We start from the raw sequence: 21,195 nt of genomic DNA, 5'->3' as shown, positions 1-21,195 counted from the left end.
CCTCGCCATGAAGAACTGCCTGGTTATCAATCAATCAATCAGCATTTATTGTGTGCTCAGCACTAGGGATACGGAGAGCACCCTGTCACCGCGCTGGTCTTTTATTTCTACTCGCTGTCACGGACCTGGTTGGGGGCCCCCCGCCCCCCCTCCCGCAGGGATTATGAGAGGAAAGCCGCATGCGCCAGGCCAAGCTCCCCCCGCCCACCAAGGCGCCAGGCTCGAAGCGTAGCGCGAGGCGACTCTAGGGGGCAGTAGTCGCCGGAAACGGCAGCGCGGGGCTGTTTGGAGTTTGGATTTCCTCTTCCGGGTGCTTCGTGAGCTCTCTCCGGAGCCACTTTCTCTTGCTCAGTGGCTGCTGTGGGGGGCCTCGCTCCGAGGGAGGCACGTCCGTGTTGTTGCAGGTGAGGAGGGTCCGCGCACGCCGCGGGATGTGTGTGTGGGGGGAGCGGAGGAAACTCGAGGCTCGTTAGGCACCCCCCCCCACCTGCCTCCACCTCCCGCCCCGGGCGGCCTCCCGTTTCCCATAGGCCCCTGCGGGCGGGCGTGAGGCGGGCCAGGCCGCGTGCTCCGCCCCCTGGGGCAGGTTGGAGGGGCGCCCGACGGAGCCCGCGGAGGAGGGGGCGCTTTTAGGCTTTTAAGGGCTTCACCCGTCACGGGGATCTTGGGCAGGAGGCTAAGTCCCTCTTGTCTTCTCATTGCCTCAGTTTTCCCCATCTGTTAAAAGGTGGGCTTTGACCAAGTGATGTCCGAGGGCCCTTTGGGCTCCGGGCCGAGCCCCGCAAACCCCAGCCCCAGGAATCCGAGGGGGCGGTTCTGACAGCTCTGGATCGAACTGGGTTCACGGGGTCATCGATTTAGGGCTGGAAGAGGGATCTCAAAAGACCCTCTCATCCCTTCATTCTAGGTTAAGCGACTTGCCCAGGGTCACACGCGTAAGTGACAGAGGTGAGATTTGAAACCACGGAATTCCACCAGCCACAGCCCCCCCCCCCCCCCCCCCCTGCTTAGCTGGACCCTCCTCATCATTTTCCTTATCTGTAAAATGGGGTGATGAGGGTGGCCTCCTTTTGCGCCAAGTATCTGTGGCGGTAGGGCCCACCCTAACGCTGAGGATATTTGATGTTTAAAGACACTCTCTGTACCAGAATCGCATGATTCAGACCCTGGTTGGATGTGAATTGACATGTCCTAGTGCTGGAAAGGAAGCGTCAGACTTGGAACTGACCGTAGCACTGTGGTGACCTGGGAGTGCAGTGCCTTCACCAGAAAACTGGTAGTGTTCCTAAGGAAAAATATCACTGGAGTTTGCTAAATAGCTTCCTGCTACATACTTAATTCACAAAGCTCTCTTTTGATTGTTTCCCTTTGCTTTCTCCATTTCAGTGCCTCTTGTGTCGTATAAAAGTACAAATACCAAAGTCTATATGATATGTGAATTGACTTTAAATTGCTTGTCCCTTCTGACCTTATTATGTGTCAGTATCGTTTATCAGAAGAGGAAGGCTTTCATTGCCTTAGATGGATTCTCTAAGCAGAGATTTTTGAAGAGTGTGTGTGTGTGTGTGTGTGTGTGTGTGTGTGTCTGTCTGTCTGTGTGTCTGTGTGTGTCTGTGTTTTCAGGCTGAGTCCCCTTATCTTACCCAGACTGGAAGTTCAGGGACTGCCCAGGGGACTTGATCCTACTACTTTTAAGTTCAGGGTTTTTGACCTATTACTCCAACCTGAGCCCTTAGTCACTCCTCTCCCTTTATGTCTCCCCTTCTCTACCCCCTTACCACATTGATGCCAGACTTAGTATGAACACTGCCATTGATCCTAGGGCACTGCTACTCAGAACTGTTGTGTTCAAGAGACACCTTCCTCCCCCACCTCCAACTCCCTGGATAACTGTGACAGGGATTCTTAACATTTTTTGTGTCATGTACCCCCAGTCTGGTGAAGCCTATGGATTCCTTCTCAGAATAATGTTTTTAAAAGCATTAAAAAATACATAGTATTAAGAGGAAACCAAATTATCTTGAAATAGAGTTGTCAAAATATATTTGAAAATAAAAACCTACCACAAGTTAATGGTTCGTAGTTTTGATATATGGATTATTTAAGAGAAAAAGAATTGGAGTTGCATAAGATGAGAAGGCAAGAAGGAAGTTGGGTTTATATGGCTGTGGCTATTCCCTCTGATGAAGTCACAGCCTTTTAAAGATTTCAAACTAGAAATAGCTTACATTTATATAATGCTATGAGTTGCTGTTTTGATAGCTTATGTGTTTTAGAATGTAAGGTCTGAGCAAGAACTGTGGTTTTAATGTGATGTAGTGCCCAAAATGGTGGTTCCTAGAAGAATTATTCATTTAAGATGAGTATAAGATTATGTGTCAACACATCATGGCATAGAAAACCAGCTTCAAAGACTGGAAGATAAAAGATGTGGTTTCAAGTTCTGCATCTGACATATTCCAGCTATGTGACCCAGGGCAAGTCACTTAACTTCAAGGTCTCTAGGTGAGACTCTCTTAAAACAGCAAGTTGCAGAGAAGGTGGCAGCCTTTTGGAAGAGTTTACTTACATGGAAGTTCCCTATTCCAATAAGATCACAGGTCTTACGGGGATATGAATCCCTATAAGATTGTGTGGACTTTTGATTAACTTGTCATAAGCTTTTGATCTTGAATAAGCAAATTCTTGGGTCAACAGGGAGGAATGATTTGTCAGCAGAGAACAGATGATTTAAGAAAGATTTTATTTACCCAGATTTATAAATTCACAGGGGAGATTTGCAGTAATGAACTTGAGATTAAAGGACAAGATCTCTGTACATAGTCAAGTCTGCCCTACAAATTAATTCCCCAAAATATCAAATTGCAGCAGACAGCAAGAGAATGGGAGAAAGACATGTGTGACTTAACAGACCAGAAGACAAATAGCTAGAAAAGATGACTTACTGATTACTGTTATGGTTTTTCTTTATTGAAATAATTTGGGATCTTGAGAGTACTCTCAACTCTGAACTAGTAATTGAATAGGCTTGTTCCTTATATTGGTGTGGTATGTACAGTTTTTTGGTTTTTTTTTTGCAGAGGCTAAATTTGTGTTGCAAACTTGTATCTATACATTGTAATACATGTTTATATGTGAATTCACCCTGTGAGTGAAATTTTTTAGTTATTATGGTTTTTAATATGTTACTAAGAATATTACCAGGGTAGGAAACTATACATAATGAAACATTTAGATCATTTTTAAAGTGAAGATTGATCAACCATATTTTATTTTGGTTTTTTTTATTTGGTAAGGTACCTTGGTTGAAACCATGACCAGGTGGGCACGAACCAACACAGCACATAATAAGAAGGCTTTGAAGGCAACGTCATGGGAGGATATGAAGAAGGGCTCTACAGAGAGAACGACCCAAAATCTACAAAAGGATGAAGACTTTCATTCCAGTGGTCTCTCCCTTAAGAATGGTGCACCCCAATCAAAAACCAGAAAGAAAACATCTTACACCAATCAAGATGTAAATGGCTTCATGGAGTATCTAAGACAGAATGGGAAGGTGACAGCAGCAGATAGCCTGGAAATAAGAGAAGAAATAGCAACAGCTCTCAAAAAAGATAGTCGCCGAGAAGGAAGGAGATTGAAGAGACAAAAAATAAAGAAAAATGCACAGGTAGGATCATCTGTGTTTGCTTTCTTTTAGTTCTTACTAGCCATAACCTGTTTTATACTATTATCACAGCATTCATATTTATATATACTTCAGTACTTTTGTGGATCCATGACCTCATTGGTTTGAGTACTTCCTTCGCTGGTCTAGATCAGCTTGTCTGTTACTTCTCATCTGCTCTAATTCTTTTTTCTTTTCCATTTTATTTATTTATCGACTTCTTATAATTTATTTATTTATTTATTTTTGGTTTTCAGCATTCACTTTTATAAGATTTTGAGTTCTAAATTTTTCCCCCTCCCCAAGGCAGCATGCAATCTGATATAGCCTATACATGTATGATCATATTAAACATATTTCCATATTAGTCTTGTCAAAAAAGAATCAGAGCAAAAAGGAAAAACCACAAGAAAGAAAAAAACAAAACAACAAAGAAAAGAGAAAATAGTATGCTTCGATCTGCATTCAGACTCCATAGTTCTTTCTCTGGATGTGGATAGCATTTTCCATCATGAGTCTTGGAATTGTCTTAGCAATTCTAACTTAGATCATTGTATTGCTAGGAAGAAATAAGTCTATCAAAGTTGGTCATTGCACAATGTTGCCATTACTGTGTACAGTGTTCTCCTGGTTCTGCTCACTTCATTCCATCTGTTGTAATTCTTTTTCTTTCCATAGAACATCATGTATTTACTAGCACTGTATAAATCTAATGTTAATATTTGTTAGATTTATTCTCCATTGTTCAAGGTGCAACTTATAGAATACTTGTACAGCTTAAGAGAATAAATGCTTTTTAAATGATGTAAAAATGATGTAAAAAATAGTGTCTGAATTATTTGGAACTTTTGTCACCAGCAGAATTCCTTTTAAAAGTATGATGTTGAAGATGATGGGTTCTCCTCTCACTTGAAACATGTACCAGGGGGCAACATAGTCCTGTGGAGCTTTAATGCCAACTCTGCAATTAGCTGATATATTTGTTAGGTTGTCTTCCCTGTTCTTCAGTATTTTTATGTTTTGTCAAACTGTTTTCAAGCAAAACAATATTTTTCATCATGGCTTCTTGTTCAAAAAATACTAATAATTTAGACCTTCCTTGAAGCAAAGTGTCATATATTACATTATATATAAGGATGTGATGCCCAGTAGGTTTGATATTTCATGCAGGCATAGCTCTTGCACTTCTTATGGTGACAGTTAAGTGCTTTAAAATCTCATCATACAAATGAGAAAACTAAGAACAGAGAAGGAACCATAAGATGTCATACTAGTTAGTTGCAGAGTTGACATTAGAACTCTGTAGACTTCTGTTGTCTTCATTATATATATCAATTGAAAACCTTATTCTACATTATACTTTTTTTGAATAATATTTTCCCCAGTTACATGTAAAAAATTTTCAGCATTCATTTTTAAAATTTTGCAATCCAAATTCTGTCCCTCCCCTCTTCCTTCCCTGAGATGGTAAGCGTGTTGTGAAAGAAAACACAGACCCTCGCCCCCAAAAAAAGAAAAAAAAGGGAAAAATAGTATGCTTCAGTCTGCATTCAGACTACCCATCAGTTCTTTCTCTGGATCTACATTATACTTGAAAGGGACTTCTGCTAGTGGCACTATATTGATTTTTAGAGGACTTGGGCCATATCTGATACACCATACATAAAGGTACAAATGCTGCTTTCTTTTCATGGATTCTTATTCTATAAGTCCTTATCACTTAGACTTGAATTGCAGTAAGCTTTCAAAATACCTTATATAAAACTTGGCTTTTATGTAATTTATTAAACCTGCTATTTCTGTTATATTTTCTAAAGGTAGAGAGGTTACGTCCAGGCACCTTGAATTAGCGTAGTAGTCAGGGTAACTAAGAGTTAAAGTTTGAGAGTCCATTAGTGTAATCTTGATTAAAGTCTTTCTGGGCTTTGGTTTCTTCAACTGTAAAATCAAGAAGATGAGTCTTATGTGATCATTCAGGTCTCTTCCACCTCTAAAATGTAAGGGGTTCCATGATGTTAGAAAGTTTCTTATAGCTATGTATTTAGAGATGACACCTAAGAAACTATTTCCCAAATGGGCAGATTTGAGGAGAGAATTGTAAGCATTTTCTCTTATAATTTGTTGTTGTTCACTCATTTTAGTTGCATCTGACTCTTCATGACCCCATTTGGGGTTTTCTTGGCAAAGATACTGGGATGGTTTGCCATTTCCTTCGTCAGCTGATTTTACAGATGAGGAAACTGAGGCAAACACAGTGAAGTGACTTGCCCAGGGTCGTATAGCTAGTAAGTGTCTGGGGCCAAATTTGAACTCATGAAGATGAGTCTTCCTGACTCCAGGCCCTGCCCACTATCCTCTGTGCTACCTAGCTGCCCTCTTTTATAATAAGGGTAGATAAAACCCATTATTTTTAAAACAAATTTTAAAAATCTAATTTGTATTACATTTTAAATGTTTTTTATAAAAAGGGATGTACAGTTTCAAAATAAAGCTTGGGCATATAACATGAGCATTAAAACTTTATATTAAACTTAAAACAATATGTTTATATAACCTTTTATAAATAGCGCATGGCTCTTGTCATCTATGCCCATTAATAGCATTCTTAATAGTCCATAACAGGGTCAATATTTCTATGCTATAAAACATGGGTCTGCAGCCTGTAGCCTTCAAGCTAAATCCGACCAGATGCCTGTTTTTGTATGATTCAGTAGCTAAGATTGGCTTTTATATTTTTAAATAAAGTTTCATAGTATTTCAAAATGTAAAATTCTTAGTTCAGATTGTACAAAAACAGGCACCTGGTATGGTTTGGCTGACCCCTGGTATAGAAAATTCTTCTCTAACACCCAAGTATGATAAATTTTAATGCTGAGAGTGAAGTTATTCAAGAAATTAATGTTTGCTGATGAAGTTTTAAAGGTCATGGCATCTAAGCACCTGTATTCATCAAGAATCTGAATATGTTGAAGTGACAACCTAGCTTTAAGCAGCAGCCACTTCTTTTGCAGTTGTACAAAGGTGTTTTTTTCTCCCAGTGAACTAATTCATTCTATATTGAGAAGTCATTGGGGAACTGAAAAGTAAGAAAGCTCATCTTTTCCAGTTTGAATAAACAGGAAAAAGAAAATGAACACTGAGTTAGCTACGTAATCCACGGCAACTTTTGATGTTCCTTTTTTTGCACTTGACTAAATTTTTATTTTGGATTAGACCTCTGATTTTATTGGTACAGCCAGCTTGTAGTGAGGAAGAATCTTCTATCAGTGAAGGTCACCACCTGTTCTGCAATTTAGTTATCTTAGAGAGTAGCCTGGGGCACTAAAGGGTTAAGTGACTTGACCAGGGTTACACAGCCAGCATGTGTCAGAGTCAGAACTTAAACCCAATCACTTAATCAGTAAACATTTATTAAGTGCCTACTCTGTGCCGGGCATTGTGCTAAGCATTGAGGATGCAAACAAAAAAAAAGACAAAAGACTCTCTCTGTCCTCAAGGAGCTTACAATCTAATGGGAGAATCTTGATTGATTCTTGATAATCAAAGTCTTCTTGATTCCAAGACTGGCTCTATGTCCACTACATCACTTAGCCTTTATTTTACTTTGATTTCTAAATTTCCACATTTCATATTTATGTCTAAAATAATTTTTAAAAATTCATAGGCAGATTTAGTGATGTTTGTTGCTGTGGACTGAATGATATGGAGATAGCACGGTGCAATGAAGAAAAGGCTGAACTTAGCCATGGGACTTGAGTTCAGTGCCCAGTCCTGCTACTTATTACCTGTGTCACCTTGGACAAATCAATTAATCTTTCTGGGCCTTAATTACCTTTTCTGTAAAATGAGGGGTTGGACTAATATCCCTTCCTGCTGTAGAGCATCAAACCTATGAATAAGCTTGTTGTTCTAGGCAAATAAACCCAGTTGTTGTTTTTGTCCTTGTGAGTATGAGGGGAAAAAGAATATCCTTTCTCTGTTACATTGGAGAATATTTGCCTCCCAAGAAACAATCATTTCATTTTCTGAAATGGTTATAAGATTAATTTATTAAATATAAAAATAAAACACTATTTAAAAATGTATAATGTATATCTTCTAAAAATGAAAACCTGTGTCTATTTCTGAGTTGTGATGAGCATGTATTAAGGTTGTATCATACTATAATAATATACTTTAAGGAAAAACATGATTAAATTAAGTCATCTTGACTAGTAATTTGAATCATAATTCACTTTGATTTGATTTAAATCAAATCCATCCTAGTTAGATGAAAGTTACAAATGTTGTGAATGCCGATTTTTAGGCTAATATATATGTCCTTCAGTGAATTCAGATTTCTTAACAACACCACGTCCATCAATGAATAATCTCTGTTTCACTGACAGCAGCTTTTTGCGGGATCTTTTGTATCCTCTTCTCTGAGACTCATGGGTAGGACACTTTGAGGATTAAAATTTTTACGCGCATTCTGAGAATCTTTAAAGGGGCATTATGACATATTTCAATCTATAGTAACAGCTTTACAATTTACAAAGCTTTACTTTAATATCATCTAATGTAATTCTTGTAACTCCCCTGTGAAGCAGATGGTACAAATGTTCTTATCCAGTAGTATGATCCATAGATGAGGAAACTGAGCCTTTAAGAGGCTGAGTAACTTGCCCAAGGTTACATCATTGGCAAGTGATGGCGTCAGCATTCAAACCCAGTCTTCTGAGTCCAAGTCAAGTGGCGTTCCAGTATACCATGCTGATTATTTTATCAAGTTGAGGTTTATGAAAAAGAAATTAGATAGTAAATTAGACATGAGAATGGACAAGTTTTTAAAGTATCTCTGACAGCAAAGAATGCTGCCATTTAGTAAGTTAGTGTTGGGGTTTTGTTGTTTTTTTTTTTTTTTAACATTTTTGTTAGATTTTGAGTTCTGAGTTGTCCCCCTCACTTCCTCCCAACCCCACATTAAAGAAGGTCAACATTTGATATAGATATATGTACAGAACTATACAATACATTCTTCCATTTATCAGTTCTTTCTCTGGAGGTAGATAGCATTTTCCTTCATAAAGCCTTCATAGTTGATTTGAATGATCGTATTACTCAAAATAGCTTAATCACTCACAGTTACTCTTTGAATAGTACTGCTGTTGTCATATGCAATGTTGTCTTGATTTTGCTTGTTTCACTCTGCATTATTCATGTGAGTCTTACCATATTTTTCTAAAACCAGACTGTTCATCATTTCTTTAATATAAATTTAATATTTTCCCCCAATTACATGTAAAAACTGTTTTAAACATTCTTTTAAAAAAAATTTTGAGTTCCAAATTTTCTCCCTTCCTCCCCTCCCCTCTATTGAAAAGGTAAATAATTTTATATAGGTTATACATGTGCAGTCATACAAAACATTTCCATGTTAGTCATGTTGTGAAAGAAAACACAGACAAAAAACCTCAATAAAAACAAGGAAAAAGTATGCTTCAATCTGCATTCAGATTCCATCAGTTCTTTCTTTAGATAGCATTTTTCATCATAAGTCCTCCAAAATTGTCTTCAACCCTTGTATTGCTTAGAATAGCTAAGTCATTCACAATTGATCATCATACAATATTGTCATTACTGTATACAACGTTCTTCTGGTTCTGCTCATTTTATTTTGCATCAATTCATGTAAGTCTTTCCAGGTTTTTCTGAGAGCATCCTGCTCGTCATTAGCACAATCTGCTCATCATTTCTTAAAGCAGAGTAGTATTCCTTCAATTAGTGTTGATTTTAACAATTTAAGAATTTAACATATCTTCATCTTCTCAGGTTTGTTATCATTGCAGAAGGCAAGGCCATGGAGTTGCAGACTGCCCCGCTGTCCTTGACAGTCAAGATATGGGCACTGGAATCTGTTATCGATGTGGGTCCACTGAACATGAAATAACCAAATGCAAAGCCAAAGTAGACCCAGCTATGGGTATGTCTTTTCACTTTTTTTCCCCCCCAATTAGGAAAAAGAGATGGGGCAGGCATGGTGGTGCATGGCTGTAATCACTGCTACTGGGGGAGGCTGAGGCTAGTGGATCATGTCAGTTCCAGAATTTTGAGCTGCAGTAAGGTTAAAGTCGATCGAGTGCCCACAATAAGTCCAGAACCAATACAATGAGCCCTTAGTAGAGGGCAGCCACGATGCTGCTTAGGGAGCCCAGGTCAGAAATGGAGTGACCAAAGCAAATAGAGAGGTCAGGACTTCTGTGCTGATCTGCAGTGGGGTTGGATTTTTGAGTGACTACTATATTTTCAGCCAGAGGGAAATAGGCACAGTCTCTCAAAAGATGTGGGTGATAGGAAGGAGAAGACAGATGTTTCCATACTGGTTTTTTGATGATCAAAATTTAATTCTTACTATGTACTTTGAAAATATAATTATTAACTGCGCATGGTGGTGCATACTTGTGATCCCTGTTCTCAGGGAGGGTGAGTCTGGTGGATCACTTAAGCTTAGGAACTTCTGAACTGATGGACCAGCCAGGTGTTCACACCAAGTCCTTCACCCAAGTCCTGTACCAATATGGTGAGCCCTTAGGAGCAAAGGTGTGTAATTAGGCTGCCAAGGAAGGATCAAGTCAGATCAGGTCAGAGATGGACCAGCTCAGTGCTCCTGCACTGATTAGTAGTGGCATCAGGCCCTTTAGTAATCCCTGAGTTTCCAGCTTGGGTGAGGTAGAGAGAGACCCATATCCCCATTCTCCCAAAGTAATTATTCAGCTGAATAAGTCACACATTTTTAGACATGACCAATATAGGAATTTGTTCTGCATAAAAAAATATGTTTACTTGTTATAACTATTTCTTTTTCCTTTTTCTTTTTTTCAGTCAGGAGGGGGAGATGGGAGGAAGAAAAAAATAAATGCTTGATAATTTTAAAAAATTATGTATAAAATTATTTTTGAGCATCAGTTACTTATTAAATTTGTAATGAATGTCATAAATGAACCAAACACTGAAATAATTTTGCTTCCATGCAAAATACTTCTAAATAATGCCAGATTATCTGTAATATGCATTTATGAATGTGGATAAGACAAGAAATATTTATCTTTACAGGAGAATTTCCTTTTGCAAAATGTTTCATTTGTGGAGAGATGGGACACCTATCTAGATCTTGTCCTGATAATCCTAAAGGACTTTATGCTGAAGGTGAGAACTATTTTTGGACATGAAATAGGACAAATGTTGATAAAAAGTTGGAATATAACTTTCCATTTGATAAGAACATTTTAGTGGTTTGCAAACCCTTAGGTTAGTTCTATTCTGTAATATTTATGCTATAAGCAAGAAATATACTTTCCTTTATATATTAATAAATTCTATGCAAAGCAGCCAGAGCATATGTATCAACCTTTTTTGGGTATACTTTGACATAATTTGTGACAGTATCATGTAGATTTTTACTTTTCATTATAGTAATAAACTGCAGAGGCAAACTATATCTGTCAGCCAATGTTAGATTTTTTTCCCATGAGTGTATTCTTGTGGTTTCAAGTGCACAAATCTTTCACTCCTTAAAAGTAGACATAGGTTTTCCTTTTTAGAAAATTTACACAAATGTTTGGTTTTTGATGATGGTTTTAGCCAAGCTAAGATAAAGTGTGTCTCTTGTGAAAAATGTGTGAAGTATAGTCACTTTTTAACATTACAAGAATTTGATTTATCAATGTTTATCACTTTAGTTTTTGTAAATGTTAATATATTTCATCTAAATGTTTTGGAATTGACTCATATTTATGCTTTTAATTACTCATGATTAAACCACCTCACCACATCTTTCAATAATGGAGATGAAACCTCAAATGGTTAAAGCTTTACTCTCATGGTTATTCATCCATAAAATAACCCTACAGGTACAAGACCACTGTGTCTAAGACACAGGTGATGGACATCTCTCCTTTTATCCTCTGGATTTCACTTGGTCTCTCTACCAGCTCGAAGTTGAGTATTCCTTGACTTTTGTCTCCTCTTCCACAACTTCTAATCAAAAGTGAGAGTGGTTGTGGTTGAATGTAGGGGTTTTCTTCCCCTATAAAAGGCCAGATTTCTAAAGGTTTCACAGAAGATCCCACAGAACAGATAATGAAACATAACTTTCCACTCAGGGCAGAGAGGTAGGGGACTACCAGGATGGGTACATTATACTCATTGTCAGATGTAGTCAAAGTTAAGTTTGTTTTTGCTGCATTGTTTTTCTTTGTCACTTAGAAGAATTCGTGTGGGGGGGGAGGGGGAGAGGGTTTTGAAATGATCATTATAAAAGACAGAAAGCAACCACTTTATGTGTATGTTTGTGTGTATATATACACATATACACATTATATATGTGTGTACATATACGCATGCTGTGATATATACACATGTATATAGGAATACAACACACATATATATCTTGTGATACAATCAACTTGTGAGGTAAATAGGAACACCTCTTTTCTGTATGACAAGACAGACTTTGACAGTACTTTGTAAAATTGCAAGTTATTCAGAGGTAAGGTGAATTGAATTTTTTTGTTCTTTCAACAGGAGGTGGTTGTAGACTTTGTGGTTCTGTGGAACATTTTAAGAAAGATTGTCCTGAAAATCAGAATTCAGGTGAGATCTCATTTAAATTTTCTTTGATGCTTTCTGTTATTGGTAGCTGCCATTCAGAAACAATGGGAATTTAAATGACACCATAATTTCCTACAAACATGTCTTAATCTCTTACCAGTAAATCTTAACTCATGAATCTTTTCCATTACTGTAGTTGTTATTGTTGTATGTGTATATTAGTGCCCATTGAACTAATTAATTAATTAGCTCTTCACGTGCCTCAAATGGGAGGTGTAACTAAGTAAATAGAATTGAATTGTGCTTTTTCTGAAAAGAACTTCACCTTGAAATACAAAGAAATGCATAAAGTTTTATGTTTTAAACGTCAGTTTCCCTTGACTTTTCTCATAGTTTTTTCAATAGTTGAGGGGTCTAGAAGAAGTCTCTTGAAGATTAAAGACTTAGGACTATAATGAACACTCTCTTGACCCACACAGCCAAAGCAAAGGATATTCTAGTTAATAGTTAACTTTTTTTTAATAATTCAGAAGGCATTTCAAAATCTCTGCCAGTTTGTAGAAGTTTCCACTGACTAAAATCACAAATGAACCATCTTTTGCCATATATGCCAGCCTTGCTGATGGCCACAAGTAATTTCTCATAGATTTTCTGTTTTCCTCATACTAATTTTGACAGTGAATGGTTACATGGAATTAGGGCTAGCTGGAATGAAAGTTAAAAACCATTTGATTATGAATGTCAGTGGAGAGTCAAGATCATCAAAATTTCTATATGAATAAAATCCTTATTTTAGCAAGTAATTTTCTTTCCCTTTTATCATAGCTTAAAAGGTTGACAAATTGATTGGCATGGCTGTCAAGTCTTTATTTGGTCATCCTTTGGTAAAGATAATAAAATAAACCAAGAAACCCCAGATATTATAATGAAAAAAGGACAAGTGAGATATCTTTCTAAAACCCTGCATAGTTTACTACTTCTTGTGCTTGTGGATTGTGAAGAACTTTGCAAGAATCTATAGGAAAAGTGAATTCTTTCATTAAACTTATTCATAGTCACATAAAACTTAAAATCCCTGGCATTACTTAAGGCAGTGTATTGATTTCTTAAGAAAAAATTCGAGTAAAAAAATACAAAAGTAAAAATCAGATCTCCACAGTTCCTGAGTTTGAGGTGTTTTATGTAAACCTGGAAGCAGAGACTTTGAGTAAATAGTCTAAGTGCCGAAATAGTAAGGATCCTCTTTAAGTACTAAAGATGTTACTCACATATATTATCTGACCAGTGATTGTCTTACTGATTATAAGACCAGTCCTTGTGAGTCTTGAAAGCCAGTAAGTGCTACCTGTGACAAGACTTTTATAAAAGGCATGGGAGACTTTTCATAGTGTGTTTGTATGGAATAGGAAGCTCCTAGTGCTGCTTGTGAAGGGAAGCAGGTCAGCATCATCACAGCCTAGGCATCCTTTCTGTAGTCAAAGTGTAGTGATAAGTTCTATCTAGTCCCCCTTCTTCAGAAGGTTCTTGGAACCCCAAATATTAAACAATTAAGACTTTGTGGCTTTAAAAAATCCAAAACCATAATACTGCCTAAATATGTCTGCTAGCACCTTACCACTCCCCCAGCTCCTGAAAATGCATTTAATCTTCACAAACTGGGCACCTCTTCACAGTCGAGTCTGGAGAAAAGCGAAACTCTACTACATCTTCAGCCGTGAGATTAAAATGATGAAGTGGAATGTGAATTCTCCCTCCTGGGAGGATCGCCACTTCCAGAATGACAGGAATGACAAGCAGATGGTGTATAATTTCACAGGTGGAATCTTGTGCATTTAAAACTGATGCTTCATAAGCCTTGCTGTTTACAGACTCTTGGAATTCATTGACTCACTAATGATGAACTCTGAGAAAGAAAGAAAGAGCCTTCTCATCAATTTGTGCAATGCAAAGTAGTTGCTGCATTTCCCTAATTGGGAAGAGAAATTGCCTGTGGTACTCTGAAATCAAGAGTTATAATCAATTACAGAAATGCATACTTTCCTTTAGCAATGGAGTCTTCCCGCCTTGTGATTATTCATGTCAAAGCTAGTTACTTTACTAAGTCTGTGAAGCTCCCAATAGCTGTCTTCATTGTTCTTTTTTTTCCTGAATTCTCCTTTTTTCCTTCTTTTACAGATAACATGGTCACAGTTGGTCGTTGGACTGAAGGGATGAGTGCAGATTATGAAGAAATTTTGAAGACTCCCATACCACAAAAACCGAAAAAATTAGTAGCCAAGGTTGTTAACTTTTGATAGCAGACAGATATAACACCTTAATAGTTTTATAGTTTGAGAACAGTCTGAATGTGACAGAATTCCTTCTCTGGCGTTTTGTTCACTGAAGAGGAGTAACACCAGCATGAAACACTCAAAAACAAGCATTTGGTGCTTAAATTGGTGTTCTGGGGGAACCTAGTTCTTAACAAAACAGCACCTGCAAAGCATGAATGATATCAATTGATGAGAATCTTATTTTCTCAAAAATAATGAAATAATTTGAAGTCAAAAAATAAGACCTTCTGCATATGGAGGTGAGCTTTTTATATTTTTATAAAAGTTACATTTCTTTATGTAATTTATTTGAGTACAATGGTATTTTAAGAGCTCAGATTTTTTTAGTACCCTAAAATTTATTCTGCTTTTGAATATGTAATAAAAATAACTCTTCCTATTATGTACCTGTTGCCTTAAAACGTCATTCCCAACTAAATTTGCTCTGCATCTGTTTGCCTATTTCATTGTATTTTGTGTCTTTGGAAAACAAGATTCTTCACAAAAATGGGAATTGATCCGTTTTGGAAAAGGGGGAGGGATTTTTATTCATTTCTATTGTGGTTTTACTTAGAGGCACAGAATCATAATTAACCTAAACAAAGCTGAAGTCTACCAGCACCTGTCCCCCCTTGCTCCTTGTCCTTGATTTTGGTGAGAGAAATTCTAGCAAAGGACCAGGTGGACAGTTTTTTGTTGTATGGAGCAAATGGAGTATAAAACTAAGCAGTGTGATCACGTATTTAGATGAGTCAGGGTGAGATGGAAGCAGCACCATAATGGAGTTAGAACACTAATCAGGGAGACATTAGATCCTTTGTTTTATTTGATGAATACATGCATACTTAATACATACATTTCACAAGACATAACTCTGTTATTGTACTGTATAATAGAGTGACTCGGGTGTATTGTGTATTTCATTTGAGATTTTTACCTGATTGGATACATTTATAACTAAAGGAAACAGCTGTGATTAGTTATTGCAGCTTTGCTAGCAAAATATTTACTAAATAAAAAAAGAGATACTTTTCACTGTTGTCATGTCTGGGGAACTGAACAATGTTGGTGTTTTTTTTAACAGGCTTCAATGTTTTCTTTCTGGAGTGAAATGAAAACACAAGGACAGCAAATGTAATTCAATATTTAAGGGCTTAAAGAATTGGATACCTTTAAAAAAAAGAGTATAATCTGATGCAGTTGGATTGGGATAGCAGCAGCCACCTTGGGAACTAAACACTCAAATTTTCTTTACCTGCCATGGAAGGAACAGAACACTACCGTGTCACCTGAATCTCTGTATTTATTTAGCTGTCCTTCTAGTCCCTGTACTCTTTCTTATGCAGTCCTCAGGGTAGAATCTCTCCTTCCTTTACATTTTCAGGTAATCTTGACCCTTGGTTGTAAAATAATCAAAATTACTTTGCAGATGCCAAATATCTCATTTTGAAATGATGAATCTCAATTTTTAAAAAAAAATGACTATTCTTAGGAATACTGACAGGCCCTGAATAATGTGTATCTCTTGAAAGAAACTGTAGGTGAATGATAAAAGACCCAGTATCTCTCCAATGTATTGATTTGAATGTGGTGGGTATGCATAGAATGTTTGCTTTAGAATGAAAATAATTCAGAATTAAGTGCTTTGTGCATGCAAAGGGGAAATACAAGTGATTAAATACTGCTACTGCTCCCCATCCTTGGAACTTACAGTCTAATGAAACAATTAAACGTCAAATAACTCAACCCCTTATTTTCCAAATGAGGAAGCTGAAGTCCAGAGTATGACTCAATAGTAACAGCCCAAATTCTTGGAGTCTTTAACACCTTTTATCTCCATGTGTTGCATTGACTTGCTTAGGATTACCCAGTTAGTGGCCGAGTCTGAACTAAAGTCATGTCCTTGCGTCAAGTTCTGATAATAGCTACTCAATGATCTATGATTTCTTTTTTGTTATTGCTAGTATAAATACTTCTGCTGCTGACTCAGATCATAATCTCCTTTGCCTTAGCTCAGGCTGTTTCTGAGGCCTGAAAAAATTTCATTTCCCCATTTGTGACCAACTGGTGATTGATGAACCACTTGATAGATGGACTAAGTGTCTGCCATCCAAGAACTAACCTTTCCAGCTTGTGAGATGTGCCAGGGCTAGGGTTTTGCTGGCATTGCCTTGGAGAACTGAGGGCTCTCAGAGGAGGACTTGAGTGGAGGCCTACCTCACCACTTCAGTAGCAAATACCTGAACCCTACAAAATCCCCTGGGCCATTCCAAATGCTGAGATAGATAGGCATATTACTTAGACATGATATTCAAATGGTTAAAATAAACCATGTTTCTCCATTTAGTTGTTATGACAGCAAAGGATTAACCTAAAGAATTGGGGTAAATGAGCTAGGTCTGGGCAAGAAATGACAATGGGTCAAAAGTCTAATAATCATAGTTCCCATTTATGTGACACTTTCAAGTTTTACTCATTTTATTTTATTTTTTATTTATTCATTTTATCCTCATATTTCCATGCACTGGTAGACAATACATAATATCCTTATTTTACAGATTAGGAAGCAGACACATGATGATTTTCCTGAGGTCCCACATCTAGTAAGTGACAGAGCCAAAATTTGAATCCAGGTCTTCTGACTCCAAATCCAGTATTCTTATGTCCAGTTTGATAGCATAACTAGTGGGAAGCAGTAAACTGGAGTTTATTGAGTTAGTGGAATGACATGGTCAGACCAATGTTTTTGGCATATCATTTTGGCAGCTGAATGGAGAAGAGATTGGAGTGGGGAGAGACTATTGTAGTAATCCTGGTGTGAGGTGAGAAGGGCCTGCACCAAAGTGGTGGCAATGTCAGAGGAGAGAAGGGGCCATATTTGAGACATGTCACAAAGGTGAAATTGACAGGCCTTGGAAACAATTTGGAGCACAGGGATTGCTCTTGCTTTAGAATGTATATCTCCATGGCTTAGCACTCTGAGTTGCCTAATAGTCTTACTCATTCATTGGCAAAGGATAATGAGGAAGGTTAGGCTGATAATGAAGTGCTAAAGGAAAATTTAGCTGGAGGGAAGGGTGTTTTCAACTTGTCGTGTCTTTTGTGGCCTTAAGGTTTAATATACATGCATGCTAATTCAGTTTGACCAGCTACTAATCACCTGCTACGTGTACTTGAGAAGATAAATATGAAAAGTATTACGCCCTGTCTTCAGGGACCTTGCAATCTAATAGTGGAAAGAGGAAATCTTTGGGATCTTTTTCAAGTAAGATGGAACGGCTGAATGTGACTATGACTTTATTTTGAGAAGAAGAGGGGTCAGATAGCATTTATAAACTTGTTGCTTTCATAGCTTGTTCCTCCTGTCTGCTTGCCAACATAGTGGTCCCTGAACTTTCTGCCTAAGTCTGTTATTCTTAAGTGACTGATGCTTTTGGCTCTATAACTGGTCAATTTCAAGTTTCAGAGGCTATTTATAACATTAATGATTTATCCTACACAAAAACTTTATCTTTTTCAAGTATGTGTGTGTGTATGTATATTTTCAGGAATATATACCAGTAAGGTTTTCCAAATTTATTATGAGTTTATAATGATTCTGGGTGCTGGATAACCATCTATTAAAGGAGATTGATAAGTGAAGAAAGGTAAGTGAAGGAACAGAAGAAGGGTTTTGAAAACTCAGAGAGTATTCAGGAAGAGGGGATGGTCAACAATACCAGATACTCCAGAGAGATGAAGAAGGATCTAGGACTGAGAAAAGACCTTTAAGATTTAACAATTAAGAGACCATTGGTAATCCTTAGAGAGAGCTGTGGAGTGAGATCAGAGACAGGCACAATGAGAATCATTAACAAAACCATCTGAATATGGCTATAGACATCAATGAACATAGGAATACACTGGTTTTTCATTTTACTAAAATTCATTGGTCAAAGGTCATTGAATGCATGTAAAAAGACAAATCATCATATTCATTTCTCTTATCCGTTATACTTGGGGAAACATAACATGGCTAGTTGAGAATCAGATTTTTTTGAAGTCATAATTTTCATCCCTGCTTACATTGCAAAGCAAGCTAGTAGATGAAAGCCACTAACCAGACCATTAGCACTGGCACAAGCAGGTATCCAAGAACAACATCCAGGAGCCACAGAAAACATAGATCAAGAATACCAGACCATAGCAACTTAGTCCACTTGGCAGAGAGTAGAGGAATTAGGTGTCCAGAAGATCAGAAATTTTAGTTGCTTTAAGAACCAAGAAGAAATACCAGAAATGACATGCCTCAAGCAAAAAGCTTTTAGTGTCAGGTTAGGAAAGGCTCCTATAATTAGGACAGACATTAAATCCAGGACTGCTGCTATCTGAAATCCTAAAAGGTAATAACCTATAATTTAAGGAGGTGCAACTGCCCTTTTGGGTTTCAGTGGGGACCACTGATGGGTATCTAAATGCCTATAGAGCTGTGTTGTCTGCTGAGATTGTGGACTTTGGGATGGGGATGGCACAGATTTTAAGCATGCACCAATGAAAAGAAGAGAACATGTGAAAGTTAGAGCTGTTGAAGTATACCACTAGTATGACTTACTATTGTGTCGTAACACTGTTTTAAGACCATAGGAAGCAAAGCATTTTGAGCACACTTTAAATGGTCCCTTCAGTGGTCACTGTTACTTATCTCTGCTGGGACTCTTTAAAATCAGTGACTCATGTTACTACCATAATTATATGACCAAAAACCTTAAAAGAAAGGTGCTGTGTACTTTGATTTTCAACTAGTTCCTGCATTAGGCACCTTAGGTTAAGTGCTTTATTAAACTCTTCTGATATTAAAAAGTGGGTCCTTCAGCTTAAGTCCATCCTGAACCTTCCTGAGAAGGATCCAGTTGGAGCTATAAACATAAAGTTCTTTAAAAAGAATAAAAAAGAATAGTTTTCACTGTTTGGGGACAGAAAGAAAACTAGAAGAGATTCTGTCTGGGATATGAGGAGCTTAGGATCTGAATGACTAGGAAGGTTCTGATTTGGCCTCAAAATCACAAGGAGGGGGCCATCCTTTGTTGCTAAGGACTTCATTAAAGACTAGAATTGACAGCATCTTTACATCTGAGAAATATCAAGCTGGACCCATACCGTACAACTAACCAAACTTTTACAGTCTTGAAAAGGCTTCAGGAGGTGCAAACCCAAACACCATATTGTTGTTAAGGGCAAGCAGACAGTATTTGGAAATCTCAGTCATATGGGCCATCTGACAGTATGAGAGGGCTAAAAAAAATACTGCAATATAAATTTGTGGTCTAACTGCCCTTGTATTACTAAGCTTACATTTTTCCTTATATCAAGAAGTAATGCAAAAAACTTAGTTAAAATTTTTGAAAAACATTTTTAAGTTACTTTAAGTTTATAGTTCTATATGTCATTTTTAAATTTTGTTTTTCTCCTGAATTTAACATGTGTACAGTGATTTTAGTCTTTATAGTCACTATTTCATTTTTTTAATGAATCCAGAAAAACAGCCTTGGATAACTCTAGATTTTATTTATAAAAACCCCATTTTAGAGATGCTAAGAGAAAATGATAACAAAAAAATTAGAACAAGTTTATATCGGGAAGGTGTGAGGGGGTGGAGGATTGGCAGGGGTGGCCAACAGTGTTAGGATGCTAAGAAGAGAGCCCTGACTTCATAAGAACCTGAGTGAACTCAGGGAAATGGTTCTTTAGACTGCAGAAAGATGGCCCCAAAGAGGAGGCTCACCTGCAAAATGCTGATTTGCCTTTAGGACCAATCCAATTCATGGATAGCTAGAGTAGAAGAATGAATGTCAAAGAATAAAGTGCTAATGTAATAGTTCTGAAAGAAGAGTTCACTTAATGTTCTTTTACCTCTCGATATCACATTTTGCAGGTACTTCACATGTATATATAGCAATAGATACTAAATTGATCAGCCACCTTGAATATATATTAAATGACACCAGTAAGTAGTTCCTATTACTGAAATTGATTGAATTCCATTATGTTTTAATGTCCTCCTAATTTCAAGCTCTAAAAGTGTAATACATCTTGTCAGATGCTTCTGACATACAGGCACCTGCTGTTCCCATGAAACAATGTCATCCTATTAATCAACTATTCAGTTTCTAACCAGTCTTCATTTCAGGTTTTCCAAAGATGTAAATTGCACACCAGTCACACTGTTACGACCATTTAGTTCTTTAAATAAAAAAAAATTTTAAGAGCACCTTTCCTGCTTCCATATCAATTTACATAATATATAAAATACCACATAACAGTCAACTCTCAGTTATCCAAGCCAGCAGAGGGGAGCAGGGGCATGGTGGATCCAGCACAGCGTACAAATGAACAATCATTTAAACCTGACTGTGAAATGTACACTCCACTAAAGATCCACTCTGGTGCCTCACTGTGACACTGAGATGATCCTAGGTTTTTGAGGGCTATGTCAGCATCTCCATGTTTCCATTTTACTTAGGCTAATATAAAAATTAGTTCACTGGCCCACAAGCCTGGTGGATGCCAGGGGAAAGTGGGCTCAGAATCAAAAACTGCTGCGAGTAATACACAAAATGGATAGTTCACAAACAGACCAGACTGGTCTAT

The 21,195-nt window shown here is 37.5% G+C and overlaps 1 protein-coding gene across 2 annotated transcripts; it reads left to right on the top strand.

Annotated features, from left to right (window-relative positions):
• Positions 1-281: 281 nt before the first annotated feature.
• On the top strand, positions 282-15,601 carry ZCCHC9 (zinc finger CCHC-type containing 9). 2 transcript variants are annotated; one of them, XM_027864146.1, is made up of 6 exons: positions 282-404; positions 3,297-3,670; positions 9,479-9,629; positions 10,760-10,852; positions 12,230-12,298; positions 14,432-15,601. In XM_027864146.1, the coding sequence occupies exons 2-6, from the start codon at positions 3,314-3,316 to the stop codon at positions 14,548-14,550; spliced, it is 789 nt and encodes a 262-aa protein (XP_027719947.1). In that variant the 5' UTR covers positions 282-404; positions 3,297-3,313; the 3' UTR covers positions 14,551-15,601. The 2 variants fall into 2 exon arrangements, with proteins under 2 accessions (XP_027719947.1, XP_027719946.1); XM_027864145.1 differs by lacking the exon at positions 282-404 and adding an exon at positions 782-948.
• Positions 15,602-21,195: the final 5,594 nt, after the last annotated feature.

The sequence above is a fragment of the Vombatus ursinus genome, unplaced genomic scaffold (assembly GCF_900497805.2).
Source record: "Vombatus ursinus unplaced genomic scaffold, bare-nosed wombat genome assembly UNPS02014774.1, whole genome shotgun sequence".
Lineage (NCBI taxonomy): Eukaryota > Metazoa > Chordata > Mammalia > Diprotodontia > Vombatidae > Vombatus > Vombatus ursinus.
The sequence above is the reverse complement of the archived record's forward strand: the minus strand, read 5'-3'. Positions and strand labels throughout refer to the sequence as shown.